The sequence below is a fragment of the Erythrolamprus reginae genome, chromosome 1, assembly GCF_031021105.1.
Source record: "Erythrolamprus reginae isolate rEryReg1 chromosome 1, rEryReg1.hap1, whole genome shotgun sequence".
NCBI lineage: Eukaryota > Metazoa > Chordata > Lepidosauria > Squamata > Dipsadidae > Erythrolamprus > Erythrolamprus reginae.
In genome coordinates, this window is record NC_091950.1 from 79,918,162 (window position 1) to 79,936,726 (window position 18,565).

At 35.7% G+C, this 18,565-nt stretch overlaps 1 protein-coding gene across 3 annotated transcripts in view; it reads left to right on the forward strand.

The window, feature by feature from the left end:
- Nucleotides 1-18,565, forward strand: part of CDIN1 (CDAN1 interacting nuclease 1) — a 139,644-nt gene that overhangs the window by 46,599 nt on the left and 74,480 nt on the right. For all 3 annotated transcript variants that reach the window (XR_011559515.1, XM_070756284.1, XM_070756295.1), the window contains one exon: nt 1,093-1,165. Coding sequence is in view for 2 of the 3 variants with exons in the window: in XM_070756284.1 (XP_070612385.1) it covers nt 1,093-1,165 (73 nt within the window). In the remaining variant the exon portion in view is untranslated. The remainder of the gene's footprint in view (nt 1-1,092; nt 1,166-18,565) is intronic.

The window sequence follows — 18,565 nt, forward strand, 5'->3', positions numbered from 1 at the left end:
ATGTAAGCCTTAACAATGAAGTAGTAGATATTTTTAAATAGTTCCTTTCCTAAGTATGTTTGAGAAATCCATATCCATCCATGTTTCTCTAAATTCATTCCCCCCCCCCACAACTTTTAGATTATACTATGCAAAGTGATTGATCTAGATATAACCGTACCTATATATCTGGATTTTTATCATTACTAATTAAAAAAAAAAAATCTTTTAAATCTTCCAAACAAATAAGCGGTAGACATTCTTGACGCATTCAACTTTGCACAAAATTTATCTACATAAATCATAATAATTTCAGGGGATTGTAATACAATGTACAATGTAGTAAATTATAAAAATTTCTAATAGCTATTTTGGAAAATGAAATTAAAATGTCTTTGTTATATGAGACATTATTTTGTTATTGAAGAATTCTCACTGGTTTAAAACATATAATGATGTCCATCAAGGGGAGACCAATTGGGAATTGAGGATCGCATAGTATTGTAATAATTTTTCAGTAGCAAAATCTGGTCCTCAACCTATGTAAAAGTGCTAAGAAATGAAAATGCAATCTCACCTCTTCCTCACAATGAGAGAAAAAGAGCATTAGCCAAGAAGGATCACTGAGCAATCTCAACCACAAAGTAATTTAGTTGATCTTGAAAACATGCATTGGCAGAAGGAACCGAGTATGCCAAAGAAGTCTGCTAAATGACACTGTGAATTAATGAAGTCATATTGCAACCTTTTGTTTCAGGTCTCACTTCTACTGTGTAAACATTAAACATGTTATTTAATCTTGTCCATGATCATTTCAAACAATGTAATAAACACGAATCAGTAAAATGAACTATTATGTCGAATGTTTTAAAATTGAAATCCAAGTCCATACATTGCAACACAAATACGATTGCATATAACATTGTATGTTGTGGTCAAGAAGATTTATTCATCAGATTATAGCATAATTCTTATCATGTCAGAGAAATGTACCTTTTCGAAAGGATAACTGAGATAATGGAAGATGCATCCTTGACACCTCTTTATTGATCTAAGGGATGAAATAAAACCACATTTTAATGAAAGTTGGTTACAGTTTATCTTTCTTCTAAGGTGAATTTTGCCCCATCACTTATCGCTCGAATTGTGTTAGAAAGATTTCTACAAGAACAAGATGAATCAGTACGTAAGTAATTTTAAAAATATTTAGTTTATTGATGCACAACTAAAATGTACTACTAAATTACTAAAAATGTAAAGTGACTAAAAGGCAACTTTTTAAATGTCATAAAATATCCAGTTGTTGTAGGGAAAAATTATTAAGGTTATATTGCATATTCCACATTGAGCTGTTGGAAGAAAGACAGGGTATAAATAAAATTAATTAAATAATTAAGCAAGAAGTTGTTTTCATCCTCAGGAGGTATTTTTTGCACTGAATATATATTTTGTTCCCCATCATAGAACTTATATTAGTTTCTGTCTTCAAAATTCTTTTGTACAGAAAAAAAATCTTTTTAATATTACATATGGAATTGATTCTTTTAATATTATAACAGAGTTATCGTAGCAGATTTAACACACTAGATAATTGTTGATGTCCTTTTAAAAGTAATACTCTTAATTGCCTATTGTCATATTTTAAGGCTAAGTATTACTGATAGATATATATTACTTTTCTGTTGGGGGCCAATCCTTTAATCAAGAATTCAAGAAATAAACATGTTCTTGAAGTTCATTAGAAATTAGTAAGAATTCAAAGTTCTTAAAATGTAGTTGGTTCATGGCATAAATAATTTTGCCAAATAGTTCTTGAAAAGAGACATTCTACTTTAACATTCTGGAACCTCAAAACTTTAAGGTGAATTTAACTGAGCTCAGTATTAGACAGGAAAAAAAAAGGAAAAAAAAGCTCCAGGAGGAGGTTCCAGGCTAAATTAATTTGCCACTGAAAAAATACATTTTGTTATTTTCTCTGTGTCAACTGCATGATTAAAACCGGCTGTTAAATGAGCTCTGGGGATGTGCTCGTAAAAGATTTATGAGTAATATTCAATGTGATATTCAAAGTGAGTCATGAATATCAGGGTAATTGCTCTCAGTGTTGGCTCCTTTACTAGGCAGGAGTTTGTCAACTGCCCCATAAATATTTGCCTAGTCTCATGTAAGAAAGACAATTTCATCTTTTGCATTTTTATTATCTATTGTAATGTTTACCTTTGGAATTTGACGATGAGAATGGTGAAAGGATTTAGGACATACTAGACATGTGTTTTGTTTTTTATTCTTTGAAGGTAAAAAAATAAGCAGTCTGAAAAAAAATCTATCTTCCAATAGATTAGAGAGAAAGGATTATTATTGTTGTTGTTATTGTTATTATTATTTTCCTTTTTTATTTTTTTAAAGCTAGGGTTTTTCTATAGACCTTTTTTGGGGGTTTTTTGGGGGGGAAGCTTTTCGGTTGGTGACTGGTAGGGTTACTTCATGACGGTTTCATTTGAATGAATTAAAGTACTTCCTCTAAAAATTCAATATCATTTCAATAGATGTAGCCTTTAAAGTAACCTGCAGTGATGCTTCATGAGCAAATCACATGATGTCAGAATGGTATGGTTTCGATTTAATCAAGAAAGAGATTAAAGTGGATGTGTGTTATTTTCAACTTCGCTGCAGCACCTCCATTTGTCAAAGTCAACCTTCTGATTGCTTTGGACCTACTGCTATCCAGATCTTGTCAAAATAGTAGTCTGCACAATCCGAGGCAGGTAGACTACCCTCTGCAGCACAGTATCAGACCGTATAAAGTGGAATGCATTGGCTTGTGAATTATAAAGTTAATAGATTGATCATAAATTCTGCAGCTGCTTAATTTATTTCTATAATGCTAGCACAGCTTCCACTCATTGTATTTAATTTCCATCATTCTGTAATATTGTATAGTCAAACAACTGAATAGGAGTTTTTAAATGAATTGTGGCTGAGAACCTTAAGCTCCAGCATTAGCAGTGCAAGCCTTCATATTTTAGTATACATATTCTAAATTTAGGGGGGGGGGGGGAGTATTTTAAGTGCCTATTTTCTAGAGAGAGAAAGAACAATGATTTCAACTGTGTATATTCAAACGTGTTATTACATTGAAATATTTCTATACTGCACCAGTGTTTTGATTATTGGAAGTATGATTATTTCCTTCTGGATTTTTATAACAAATTGATGCTATGCATTCGCTTATACAATTCCCAAGCTCAAGAGAGTGTGTGACCCACAGTTTAAACTAATATTAATTGCCAGTAGTCTGAATGGGAATATAAAAATCTTAACTATGGTCAAAGCAACTGTAATATAGTAATGTTTTCCAAGAGAATGGTTCTTTTGAGGGTGGGAGGAAGCTTTTATTCGTGCCAGATCAGGGGGCTCCATGCAGTTGGCACAAAGTGATCTTAGAAAAGAGCTGAAAGATAGGGTAGCTTTTATTCTGACATGCTCTTCCCCTTTCACAGCAATGACCTGGCTGGCCTTTGGCAATGAAATTCAATGCACATGGCTCCGCAGTCAAATCATCAAATTTCCCTGTGTGTATATTAGAGTTTTGTAATGTGTTTCCATTATGAAGCAATGCAGGGATAATTGTCTTTGGTAGCAATTAGCTAACAGGTTTGTTCAGTACTATTGGCAAAGGCATCCATCATCCCCTCCCTGACCACACTTTTTGTCTAGCTCAGACTATGGAGATCAATAGAATTCTATATAGGGGAAATCACCCCAGCTTTAATGAGCTGCTGGCCTCAGTCAGTCTTGGTTTGTATTTCTAATTTTTACCTTTAACAGTAGATGAGGGGGAATCTTCCCATAGGGGCAGGTGTATATATACTATTACTTCCAATAGATCAATGTATAGCTTTAAATTGTTCTATATTGAAAGGTATAGGAATTGACACTGAGAGACTGACAGAAACAGTTTATTGCTCTGGTAATACTGTTTAACAATATGCAGTTTTGAAAATGATTATTGAACTTAGATTTCACTTTTAAGCTGAATGATTTATGTATATATCAAGGATTGCAGACTGCATTTATCCAAAGTCATATCCCCTTGAGTCCCACAGCTGGAAGGAGAGAAAAAGAACCAGGTTTTATTTGAAACTTGTGTGATTCATTACCATTGTAACCCTGTCCATACTCACCTAAACATAATTTGGACATTATGACATATACTTCAGCATAATTCAAAGCAAATGTATTATTATGTATTGTTATCAGAGATCACCATATCAATAAAATAAAATAAATAAAATCAACAGAGATAAAAATTAATAAAGTAAAATTAAGGGTATTGACTGACAAATTTGTCACATTTGCACTACATTACTGCAGCTTTTTCCCCCAGCCACCTAAATGTTGGCATTTGAGTTCATGTAGCGTGGCGGGATTCTAAAACAAGCACATGAGTAGTGTTGTGGTTAACTCTGGCCCAGCTCCTGCCCCAAGGACTGTGGAGGTGAGGGAGACATCCACATGCTGCAGGTCTGTTTTGCCCCCCCCCGGTGGAATCTGCTGATGAAGGCTCCTCTGACCAAGAATACATGAGTGACAGGGAGGAGGAGAGTGTGGCAGACAGCTCAGAAGGAGATCAATTATCTAGCTCCTCCTTGGATTCAGAACAAGAGTTAATGATACAGCCACGCATGCGGAGAGCGATGCATAGGCAACAACAACAACTGAGAGATTATTATCAAAGAAAATGAGGCCACCTGTGGTTGGGTGGGGCTGTGGTAATTAATGAAGCTGCTATAAATAGCAGCCTGTGGGTTTGGCCATTGTGGAGGATTATCTGATTGTTGTGTTTCGTGACTGCTTTACTGACTTTGACTTTTTGTGTGCTGATTTTTCCCGGCTTTGAAACTAAACCAGAGCAAAGTGTGTTTCACTTTGTGAAAGAAGGACTGTGAATTGCCTCACAGCTGCAAGCTAAGTATCACAGGACTGATAAGGGACTTGTATAAATTACCAGTTTGTTTGGAGACAAGTGCTCTTTCCTATACCAAAAGAGGGCTTGGTTTAAGTGAATTTTCATTATAAAGAACATTGTTTTGAATTTTCAAACGTGTGTGTGTATCCGAAATTTGTACCTGTGAATTTTTGGGAGGAGTCTACCAGAGAGCCCGACAGAACATCATCCAACTTTTGAAGAACTATTTTTTTTGGTTTTTGCCTATGGTCGTGGCATGTTGTGGAGTAGCAAAGAGTTTGACATATTTTCATGATTAAACAAAAACAACAACAAACCTAGATGATTAAAGAAAATCCATGGCAAACTCAGAGTACCCTAGTCTCTCATTCAGTGCTAATATCCATGGTGAGGAATGGTCATGCTTCAAAATGACTGGAAACAGGCCCTTAGTCATATCCCCTTGAGTCTTTAACCAATATGTTATGATTCCCCATTATGCTTTTTCTTCTATTTGGGATATGCTATCTTGGACCTAGGTACTAGACTTTTGATACTCCATGGATCTGACAGTATGGATCTTAGCAAATATTTTCTTGAAAGAATATTTCTTCATATAAAGTCCTATTTACATTACAGCAATTGGTTATGTCTAGACTAGTGAAAAGAAGGACTAGGCGTGACATGATAGCAGTGTTCCAATATATGAAAGGCTGCCACAAAGTATCAGAAGAAGCAATGGATGGAAACGAATCAAGGAGAGAACCAACCTTACAATGAGAACAGTTAATCAGTGGGACGACTTGCCTCAAGAATATGTGGATGCTCCAACACTGGAAGTTTTAAAGAAGGGACTGGATAGCCCTTTGTTTGGAATGATATAAGCTCTCCTGCTTGTAGAGGGGGTTGTACTAGAAGACCTCCAAGTCCCTTCCAAGTCTGTTATTCTGTTATGTTCCATATAAAACTTGGGCAAGAGTTTTTGCCTTGAACTGTTTTAGATTCCTGGTATTAATTTCCTCTCTTTGGTATAAATGTTGTCATATGATTATATTATAACTGAAATATTTACGTTATAAAAATGTATTATGGCAGGGATGAAGAGCTCTAAATCTGGTGTATCATGTTGTTTAAATGCTATAAGAAATTATCTAGGGATCCAGAAATCTAAGTTCAACATAAAAAGTTATATTTGCTGTATTTTGTTAATAAATGAAATGACTGCTTTCTAACAATGATTCAAAATAACTTCGAACTTTATTACAATATAAATATACAACTCAGGATTTATTGGCCTAAGAGGCAAAATATGTAAATTCATAACAATAATTATCAAAAGTTGAAAACCAGGAACTTTGTAAAAATGAAAACAACAGATTCACTCGATGGATATATGATTACTACTAATAGATTTATAGTGTAGTAGATCAGCATAAATTACAGAAGTGGAATTCAGTTTAAAAGTACAAAATAGAAAGCCTCAAATCAGACCTTACTTTGGGATTGCTTTAATGATAAACAGATTTGATAGAAATGATATAAGGAATAATGCACAAAATGATAAAATAAGGCAAAGTACAGAAGAAAATAATAACATAAGATGTTAATTAAAAGCATAGCTCACTGAAATTGTTGAGGGCATTGTTGAATAAATATATTGTCAAACTGTTCCTGAAGACTAGGAAAAGGAAGATCGTGCATACTTCCCAAGAGAGTAATGATATTTTTAATGCTTCTTTTATTTTATGAATATTTCATCACTGTATAAGAGCTTCCATTGTAAAAAAATGTATGGCAAAAATAACAAGAGAAGAGCAGAATAAAGAGAGTTGCATAAATATCAAATTAAAATGCTAGGAAACATAAAGGGGTATTTGCCTAACACCTAAAATGCATTTCTGACAAGTTAATATGATTAGTGGGCTGAGCTTTGTCCCAAAATAATGCTATCTTCATTAATGATGGATCTTAACCAGGATCACTAAAGATGAACTAGTATTGTCAGCTCCCACAGGTATACCAAACAGGATATAGACCAGATGGACAAATTCTACTTTAATGCACAGATAGCTGATTTAATGGCTGCACAAAATTGCGCTGAGGCCAGGAAGAACTCGGCCCAGCACTCAGCCAATCGGCTGCGATCTCGCGAGGTATTGCGAGATCACTGCCCCGGCATCACACTTTAGCACATAGTCTTTGCTTCCGGGGACATGCCTGGGCAAGCCCCATAAAGAGGGCTGTGCCCAGGCATTTTTCCTCTTGCCCCCGGCTACAGTAGAAATGGACACCTGCCCACTGTTGTGGCTAGCTCTGACCCAGCTCCTGCCCCAAGGAATGTGGAGGTGGATGTGGGGGAGACATCCACATGCCGCAGGCCTGTTTTGCTCCCAGTAGAATCTGCCGACTAAGTCTCCTCTGACCAAGGAAGCGTGAGTGACAGGGAAGAGGGAAGTTTGGCAGACAGCCCAGGAGGAGATCAGTCATCTGTGTCATCCCTGGATTCTGAACAAGAATTAATGACACATCCATGCATGCATAGAGTGATGCATAGGAGACAACAACTGAAGGATTATTACAAGAGAAAATGAGGCCACCTGTGGTTGGGTGGGGCTGCTGTAATTAGTGCTACAGATAAAAGTGCAGCCTGGTGTTTTAGCCTCATGGCAGTTTATCTGATTCATTGTTTCGTCAAGATCATGGTTTTTGCTGTTTAGGATTCTGTGTGTGGACTCTCTGGACTTTGGAATTGGAATTTCCCAGTTATTGGGTGAGCAATTGGACTGCATTTAACCTGTGCCTTGTGTGTACCAGAAAATCCCTTTGACATTTAAAAAGGGAGCTGTTTCTGTTTTTCTGTTTATAAAAACTTTTGGGTTTTCCTTTCATCGTGTGGTGTGTGTCTCCCTGGACTAATTACCCTGTGATTACGGGTGGTTGAGACATGCCGGCAGAACACCCACCCTCCCTAACTTACAGTATACCTTGAAGGGGTCGCCCACGGGAGCTGAATAGGAATTTTGGGCAGTCGCAGCATTTTAGCGGCGACTGTTTTCTCGCCTATTACACACTGGGGAGTGAGGATGGACTTGGTTAGGGGGTGTGGCGCGTTTAGTCACAATTTGATAATTGGCTTCCCTTTGGTCACTGGGGTTGGCAGGTTAGGGGCGGAAAATGGGCAGTGGTAGCAACTATGTGTTCTCCTTTAGGGCATCTTTTGGAGGATGATGGGCAATATCTTGCCAGGAGCTCTAGGTAATGTGTGGCCAGGGCAATTGGAGAGAGGGGTACCCTTGGGACTCACCTATCCGAATAACCGGAAGGGGAGGAGACGGTGAGCTCTCCCACATGCCAAGACGTGGCCAGGAACCAGGCTTAGGCATGGTACCTTCACCTTGTTCAGCAAAGAGCTATGCCCAAAGTTGCCCAGGAAGGTTATTCGTGAATTATTTCCGCCCCAAATTTTTAGTGGCTTCTGCAGGTCCTGATTATTGGTCGATAATCAGTTAAAGTTCATTTAACTTTAATAAAGTGACCCATTTAAACCCAGCTCTTGGTGTCCGTGTTATTATTCCGCCTCTGGCACAATTAACAGAATGTTGCAAATCTAAAAACACAAATCTAATCTCACTGCTTCTTTTTTCAATCTGATATGTTAGTGAGGATCCCTTCTGAATTTCTTTGCCTGTCTGTTGTTCAGCTGTGGCCTCCTCTCCCTCTCTCTGCGAAGCATCTGTCCTCCCCACCCCATTTCTCAAGGATATTCCCACATATGACCTTTAAAGCCCTTCATGGCACTGGACCAGAATATCTCCGAGACCGCCTGCTGCCGCACGAATCCCAGCGACCAATTAGGTCCCACAGAGTGGGCCTTCTCCGGGTCCCATCAACTAAACAATGTCAGTTGGCGGGCCCCAGGGGAAGAGCCTTCTCTGTGGCGGCCCTGACCCTCTGGAACCAACTCCCCCCGGAGATTAGAACTGCCCCTACTCTCCTTGCCTTTCGCAAGCTCCTTAAGACCCACCTGTGTCGCCAGGCATGGGGGAACTGAGACATCTCCCCCGGGCATATACAATTTATGAATGGTATGTGTGTATGTATGTGTGTTTAGAAATGGGGTTTTAAAATGTTTTTAGTAGAAATTTAGATTTGTTGTGAATTGTCTTTTGCACTTTGTTGTGAGCCGCCCCGAGTCTGCGGAGAGGGGCGGCATATAAATCTAAATAAATAAACAACAACATTCTATTATAAGTTTATGCCTTAGGATGAAATGGGGCTAATTACTAAACAAATGGATATAACTCTCTTAGAATTAAATAATCATCTGAAAGTTATTTAAGTAGCAATGGAATCAATTATATGATATAGAATCTTTTTTCTTGAGCAAGCTGTGCTTTTTAAATAGAATAGAATAGAATTCTTTATTGACCAAGTGTGATTGGACACACAAGGAATTTGTCTTTGGTGCCTATGCTCTCAGTGTACATAAAAGAAAATATACATTTGTCAAGAATCATGAGGTACAACACTTAATGATTGTCATAAGGGTCAAATAAGCAAAGAAGAAACAATCAATATTAATAAAAATCTTAAGGATACAAGCAGCAAGTTACAGTCGTACCATCATAAGTGGAAGGAAATGGATGTTAGAAATGATGAAAAAAACTAGTAATAATAATAGTGCAGACTTAGTAAATAGTTTGACACTGTTGAGGGAATTATAGTCTCAAACTTAGCCCTGCAAACAACGCAATGCAGTAGTTTCACTGAAAAGCTACCAAAAGCACAAGATTGGCCAAATTTATTTTTATTTATTTTATTTGTTTATTTTGTCAAGTATGTATTTGATAATATACAGAAGTACAGTGGTACCTCGACATATGAGTTTAATTCGTTCCAGACCCGAGCTCGTAAGTCGATCAACTCGCATCTCGAACAAATGCCTTTAGACTTTGTTTTTCGTGCCGAGATAACGGGAAGCAAGGAGATTCTTGTGCCACCTAGTGGAAGCTCGGCTCGTATCCCGAATTTGAGCTCGGGTGTCGAACAGAAATTTCGCTCGCGTCGCGGCTCGTAACTTGGAATACTCGCATGTGGAGCAGCTCGTATCTAGAGGTACCACTCTATAACATTGTTTGAATACATAAGATGGGTACAAATAAAAGGGAAAATTTGGACAAGAATGGTAGGCATGCTGGTGCGCTTATGCATGCCTCTTAAGATATTCTCTCTGTCCAGGAAAGGAACAATTATTCTCCTAATCCAAACTGATAACTTGGACTTCATAAACAAGGCATTTAGTTCCTCTTAATTCTCAATCTCAATTAAAGATGTTGTTTATGACCTATAAAACCCTTTGTAGTTTGCATCTGGGTTACTTTCGGAACTATCTTTTTTCCAAGGAGAATCTAACCATTTTAATCACCATCCAAATAATGCTCCAGGACATGAAAATAGGATTCAAGAAACAGGTTTTATTTGTGTTTGTCCCAACTCTGTAGAATAGCTTGGCCTTGTTTAGTTGTGCTCCATCCATAAGAAAAGTGGCAAAAACATTGTCACTGCACTTTTGGGATTTAAGTGTTTCACTAGCTATTTTCAATAATTTTGAATTAATTGTATTGCTAATTTTTTATTTTAACTTTTTTTTTGCTGTCTTTGGGGATTTTACTGTAAACTGCCTAGAGCTTGGTAAAATAATTAGAACATAACTGAGTCATTAATAAATAAATATCTATTCTTTACAGTGCATACAACTGTATCCATATAGTTTAAACATCTGTTTTCTGATTAATTAACCATCTGGTAAATAGTACCTGTTATTTATCAGGGTTGAGTTTCAGTTTATTGGTCTTCATCCTATTCATTACTTATTCCAGATATTAATTTTGCTACTCACCAACACCATTTCCGGACAATCTAACTTAGTAATTTCATAAAGATATTTGAAAAAGCATGGACAATTTGTCATATAACCAAAAAAGTTGCTTGCATTTTAAAAATAGCATCCCTTCATTAAGTTACTACTATGAATTAGCTGATGTTCAATTTTAAACATAAATAAATAGTGAGATCTGAAATTAAAATATCAGCTTAAAATATCAAACTATTAAAACACAATTCAAAAATTAAAATTCAATAACTGATAATAATGGAGCCATTATTACTGGATAAGCAGACAGTTCCTTTTTTTTCTTGAAGAAAAATGATGAGTTACAATTAGAGATGAAATTATTTTAGTGCTGATTGAAACAGCAGAAGTTGAGAAGCAATATATGTTCAATGAAGTACAAGAGAAAGATGATGATAACAGGAACATTATGAACAGAAGTTGGTAGTCTGGGAGACAGTTAACCATAGAAAGATGAGGAGATGGATTCGTTTTTTCATAGTCAGCCATGAAATGATTGAAGTACAGGTTTTTTTCCCCAGAGGCATATTGTATTACTTACACAAGAATTTTAAATAAGTTGGTATTCGTGCTTAAAAATAAAGGAGTCAACATACAGTAGTAACCACAACTAACAGATTTAAAGGTACATGAATTTATCTATCTATCTATCTATCTATCTATCTATCTATCTATCTATCTATCTATCTATCTATCTATTTGATTTTTATGCCGCCCTTCTCCTTAGACTCAGGGCGGCTTACAACATGTTAGCAATAGCACTTTTTCTTTAACAGAGCTAGGCTATTGCCCCCACAATCCGGGTCCTCATTTTACCCACCTCGGAAGGATGGAAGGCTGAGTCAACCTTGAGCCAGTGATGAGATTTGAACCGCTGACCTTCAGATCTATAGTCAGCTTCAGTGGCCTGCAGTACAGCACTCTACCTGCTGCGCCACCCCGGCTCACGTATACGAATTCCTATGTATCTGCAGGCCCTTCAAATTTCCTACATTATATATCAACGTTTTGTGTATGTTTGTGTGTATGTTTCTTTTAATAAGAGGTTTTTAGTGACTTTTTAATTATCAGATTTGTACTATTCTACTATTATGGTTGTGAGCCGCCCCAAGTCTACGGAGAGGGGCAGCATACAAATCTAATAAATAATAATAAATAATAATAATAATGTGGCAACTCTCCACTTGTTGGTACAAAATATTAAAGGAGTACAAGCTGTTAATCATCAGACAGTGGTCCTCCGATAATCTTCCTGTATAATTAAAAATATTAGAAAATCATATCCATGTGACATAATGACCTAAGTTGATGCCCATCTCTGCTTGTATCTACACTGAGGCTATGTGACTTGGAATGTGTTTATGATTTAACATGCAGTATGCCAGGGACTTTCAGCCAAGATCATTTCTTAAAAATAAATAAATTTCAGAGAATTTGTGTACCCTTTGCTGCTCTTACAACCCTCTTTAGTAATGATTGATGAAAACTAGTGGCATAGGTTCTTGCTGTTTCAAAGAGAAGAGATAAAATATTTAGTGTAAAATAAAGAAGACTGCCTCAATTTATCCCAGAAGCATTACAAAGTCAAATAAATTTATTAAAAAAAATACTCTCATGAAAGGAAGATAAACCTGAATTTAAGATTTTGTACCAAGTAGAGAGGGAGCTTGTGTAAACCATTGTTGGCTTTCCAATAAATAAAACTTCAACTCCAGTTGCATTATTTTAAGTTGCATTATTTAAGAACACAAATGTAATACTGTATTCTTCTAACGTAAACACTTGAATAGCATAGTTTTATATGATTAGCAATGTAAAAATTGCTTTTAGAACTTCTGCTTTATTAATAAGAAGAAACTTTTCAGAGCATATATGTTAGTAGTGTTGTAGCATTTCTTTATTTAATTTATATAGCACCTTTGTTATTTTTACAAATAAGTTAAGGCAACAAACGTATCTAACACCTCTTCATTCTCCCATTTTCTCCACAACAACTCTGTGAGATGGGTTGGGTTAAGAGTGACTGGCCAGAAGTTACTTACTTACACCTCAGCTCAGCTATCCCCTTCCTCCTGCACTTTGACTTAGCTTCCTGAGAAGTAATGCAATTTTCTTGAAAATTATGTAAACTTTGAGCAAAGTAGGAGAAGAGCATTGCAACTGTGGATTGTATAGGATAATAAATATAAACCCTAAGCAAAATCTGTATACAAAAGAAAGATACTATAGTTCATGTTTGCATCAAGAGAATTGTATAAGAAAATAATTCATAAAAGCTTCAGTATTTTTAATAGAAATAGAAATTTATAGAGCAAGTATCATGTAGTCCAAGGAATACTTTGAATGTAATATAATAAATAATTCTTACATAAACATCAATTTTGTGTTATTAAGGAGACTCCTTTCCAAAATTATTTATATTTATTCAAGGAAATTATCTATTTTGGAAATGCCTTTCTTTATTGAGTAATGTGACAGAACAGTAGTGAGGAATTATGATATCCAAAATTACATGGCTTGTGGCCAGGACATAATAAAGGAAACTTTTGACTAATACAAGATCCATTCTTAAAATAAACTATTATGCAACATTTTGTAAAATTTAGTGTAGGAGCCCGACACCTGATAACATAACCAAGTCTTGAGGGACTTCCAGAATGTCAAAAGGAATGGAGCTAATATATCTTGGAGGAGGGAAGACAATGACCCATAAGGCAAGTGTCATGGTAGAGAAGAAATATCCTAGCTGGTGGTACCTGCAATATGCCAGATGTAATGGGGTGGGAAGTAAGAGGTGATCTCTCAGATAGACCAGGAAGGGCTTTTAAAGCAGGAGTCTCCAACCATGGCTACTTTAAGACTTGTGGATTTCAACTCCTAGAGTTCCTCTGGCTCTATATTGAATCTATATTGACTTGTAAACGTGTGTCTAGATTAGAGTGAGCATGCCTGGAATAAAACTCAGTTTGTATGATGTATGTGACATTCTATCCTATATAATTAACCAATATCTTTATCAGGAATTTTCTATGTAACTTGGCTAATAAGTAAAGTGGATCAACTGATCTGCATGTTCCCTTTGATACTAAAAACTGTTCTATTCAATGACAATTTGAATGGATCAGAGTCATGATGGGCAGTATGAAAAACTATGACTTAGAAAAAGGACTGAATGGCAAAGAGCGTGAATTACAAATGAGATTAAAGAAAAAGAAATATAAACTGTGTATAAAACTCGGAAAAAGTGAAAAGATGTAGTGGGTCTGAATGAAATTGCTAAAATGTATGTAAGAAAGTATGAATCTGAAGAGTTGGGGAGGGGGGATAAGAAAATAGGAATCCATTAGTTGAGGGCAATTGCATGATATGCTTCAGCAAATTGAGTGAAATTGAAGAACCAGATATGAGTTTTTGGAACAGCCTGTAATATTATGCAATCCAGACTCAATAAGGCATGATAATAAGGACTGTTTAGTGAGTATATCCTTAGAAAAAATATCTATTTTATATACATAGTATAAGGTAAGTTTTCAAGAATAAGCATACGCGAAAAAAAGGAATGAATATGCAGAACAAGATTACAAGATTACAAGTGCATTGTGACGTTAAGCCAGGTAAGGGTTATGAAAAACTGTGGGGGGGGGGGGTTGTTCTTTAACAGTTTAATGAGACACAATGTATATTTTTATATATTGATTGATTCAGAGGAAATGTATGATTAGGAAAGAAGGCTTTGCATGAATATGATAGTGATGTTTGGTTGTTGGCTCTTAAGAAGGGTACATAATAGAAGTAAAGCATTCTTGGGCATAAATAGAATGCTTAAATGCTTGAATGTTGAGCAAGAAATAAGAGAAAAATGAATATTTAAAGTATAATGGGTAAATATATAAAAAGTGTTTGTGGTGATCTTAATGGTTTGTTGTTTGGGACCATTAATATGCTTTCAGATACAGAAGTTGCATTGTTGAATAACATAGAAACATAGAAGATTGACCGCAGAAAAAGATCTCATGGTCTATCTAATATGCCCTTATACTATTTCCTGTATTTTATCTTAGGATGGATATATGTTTATCCCAGGCATATTTAATTCAGTTACTTTACGTAACCACGTCTGCTGGAAGTTTGTTCCAGGCATCTACTACTCCTTTAGTAAAATAATATTTTCTCACGTTACTTCTAATCTTTCCCCCAACTAATCTCAGATTGTACCCCCTTGTTCTTGTGTTCACTTTCCTATTAAAAACACTTCTCTCCTAAACCTTATTTAACCCTTTAACATATTTAAATGTTTTGATCATGTCCCCCCTTTCCCTTCTGTCCTCCAGACCATACTTATCCATCTATACTATTTGGATAACAATCCAAATGTTGTTGAGCAAATATTACTTTTTATGATGCAAATACGATGCATCAATCGCTGTATAGAGCGCTGGTGAGACCACATTTGGAATACTGTGTTCAGTTCTGGAGACCTCACCTACAAAAAGATATTGATAAAATTATGATGCAAATTTGATGCAACAATCTTCAGATTACTTTATGCAAATTATATTTCAAAGAATAAAATAATCACTTTGTGATAATGTAAAAAGCAACTGTAGATGATGTAAAACTATTCAACACCACCGCAAATATTACTACCCGTCAAAAAGACATTAATTATGTATCAGAATGGTCAAATAAATGGAAACTTCAAATCTCAATTAACAAATGCTCAGTCTTGCACATTGGCAAAAATAATCAAAACACAAAATACAAACTAGATGATCACAACCTTGTTCATGATCCTCACTCAGTAAAGGACCTTGGAGTACTCATCTCTAATTGTCTAAGTGACAGAGCCCACTGCAACAGCATTGCTAAGAAGACATTAAGAAGTTATCCTAATCCTGTGTAGCTTCTTCTTTGGTAATATTATACTTCTAACTAGAGCATATAAAACATTTGCTAGACCCATTCTCAACTACTATATATCGGACATTAATACAATTGGGAATGTCCAGAGATATTTCACAAGATGAGCACTACACTCCTCCATTCGCAACAGAATACCTTTGCCCACCAGATTGAAATTTGGGGCCTAGAAAATTTAAAACTATGCCACCTTCGATCTGACCTAACTGTAGCACACAAAATTATATGCTACAATATCCTACCTGTCAATAACTATTTCAGCTTTAACTGCAACAATACACGATCTTGCAATAGATAAAAGCTCAGTGTAAACTGCTCCAAACTTTATGGCAAAAAAAGTGGTCAAATGCCTGGAATACATTACCTGTATTACTCTGTAGTTTGTTCCCCAAACCTCAAAAACTTTAACCTTAAACCGTCTACTGTTGACCTCACCTCATTCCTAAGAGGTCTGTAAGGAGCATGCATAAGCTCACTAGCATGCCTATCATCCCTGTCCTAAAATCCCCATGCATTTTGTAAAATATCACGTACTCAAAACCATGTTTGTACCTTTTATATATTCACATTAATGTTTATACTTTGTATTCATATACACACTTGACAAAATAAATAAATACCAAACATATAACATCATGGTGTATGTATTCAATTTGAAGAAAGTTTAACAACTTTTGATAGCCTGATAACACTGTGGAACTTAAAAGTGAGGATATTTAATTTAATTTAAGTCAATAGAAAAAGAGGATGGTAGAATATGAGATATTACTACTGGTATATTAAGCTTTAGATGATACAGATTCAAGAAGCAGTTCCTGACAGGCAATCCTACTGTTATTCTAGTTGAAAATAATTGAAAATAACTACATATCTGAACACTAACTAAAATACAACTTGTTTTCAGGTCATAGACTTGTGTGACCTTTTACATGAATACTAAAGAAATGTCATATTATTTATGAATCTCCTAAGATCTGAAGTTTTTGAAAGAAAATCATCTAATATGTTTATGGGAATGTGGCAAAATAATACAGTATAAACTATTTTTAAAATATAGTTTTTTTCAAATTGTCAAAACACACTTTAGGTATTAGAAACATAGAAGACCGACAGCAGAAAAAGACCCCATGGTCCATCTAGTCCGCCCCATACAATTTCCTGTATTTTATCTTAGGATGGATATATGTTTATCCCAGGCATGTTTAAATTCAGTTACTGTGGATTTACCAACCACATCTGCTGGAAGTTTGTTCCAAGGATCTACTACTCTTTCAGTAAAATAATATTTTCTCATGTTCCTTTTGATCTTTCCCCCAACTAACTTCAGATTGTGTCCCCTTGTTCTTGTGTTCACTTTCCTATTAAAAACACTTCCATCCAGAACCTTATTTAACCCTTTAACATATTTAAATGTTTCGATCATGTCCTCCCTTTTCCTTCTGTCCTCCAGACTATACAGATTGAGTTCATTAAGTCTTTCCTGATACGTTTTATGCTTAAGACCCTCCACCATTTTTGTAGCCCGTCTTTGGACCCATTCAATTTTGTCAATATCTTTTTGTAGATGATATTCAATTTTGTCAATATCTTTTTTGGATTAATGGATTAACTGAAGTTTTTGCAAACTAAGTTGTATATTTGTCAGCCATTACCAAAAGCCTGAAGAAGATGGTAGTAGTGGAGGAGGAGGAGGATGAACAGGAGGAGGAGGAAGATGGTGATAAGGATTTATTGAGTTTAGCACAGTATACAGTACATACGTATGGAAATGTATCATATTATTGCTTAGGGATAAACAACAGTATTCAAAGCATAGAAATAATAATAATAATAATAATAATAATAATAATAATAATAATTTTAAAAAAAATTAGATTTGTATGCTGCCCCTCTCCGAGGAGAAAAGGAGATTGAAACAGTAAGCAAAGTAAATTAAAAGCAGAAGATATGAGAAAACAAATCTAAGATTCTCTACTTGAATTTTTGATTCTGCCAGCAGTATGTCACCAAGCAGGATTCTGTTCAGACTGTTACTGAAAGTGTATGTTGGGAGGGGGAGAGAATTTTTTTCTCATTTTCCTTTCATCCTCCAACCCACTGAAGGAGAACTGCTGTGGAAAGAAGTAATCAGTGAAGATCATCACCTTCCTTCAATATAGTCAACAGAAAAATTCCCCAAAGATGAAGTCACTCATTGAAAGGAAAACTCCTTTTGTCTATAAAAGGTTCTACTGAATTTAACCTATTGACTGCTAAGACAATATCATTAGAACTCCATGATAAAATATGCAGATGTATTCCTAGTTTTACACTCAATTCAGAATAAGATGTTTAAAAACCATGCAAAGATCAATTATTTCATTCAGTTGAAAACATGGTAACAGATTCCAGGGAACTTTGTTTAAAATTAATATTCTGCAAATGAAAAGTTACCTATTAAAGAAGGTCTTTTCCCATGTAATTTATTGTTTGTTTTCTAGCCTAAGAAGGTATCTATGGAAGGGCCCCTGTTGATTGTCTTGGTATTTGACTAGAGCCAGGCTGTTGTCACCTATTTACCAAACAGCATTATTTTGCTGCCATCTAGCAGTCATCAAGATTTATGCAACTAAAATCCAGGAGCCCTAGAAAGAACATTAGTTTCCATTTGGAAACATTAGTTTCCATTGGTAAGTGGATGTTATGTGTCTGGCCAAATCCAGCTGGGCAGTTATTATGAAAACTGCCATTGCTTCCACTAGCAGCTATTTTTATGGTACCAGCACTCCTTGCAAGATCTAGCAAAATGTTGAAACCATGCTTTCAAA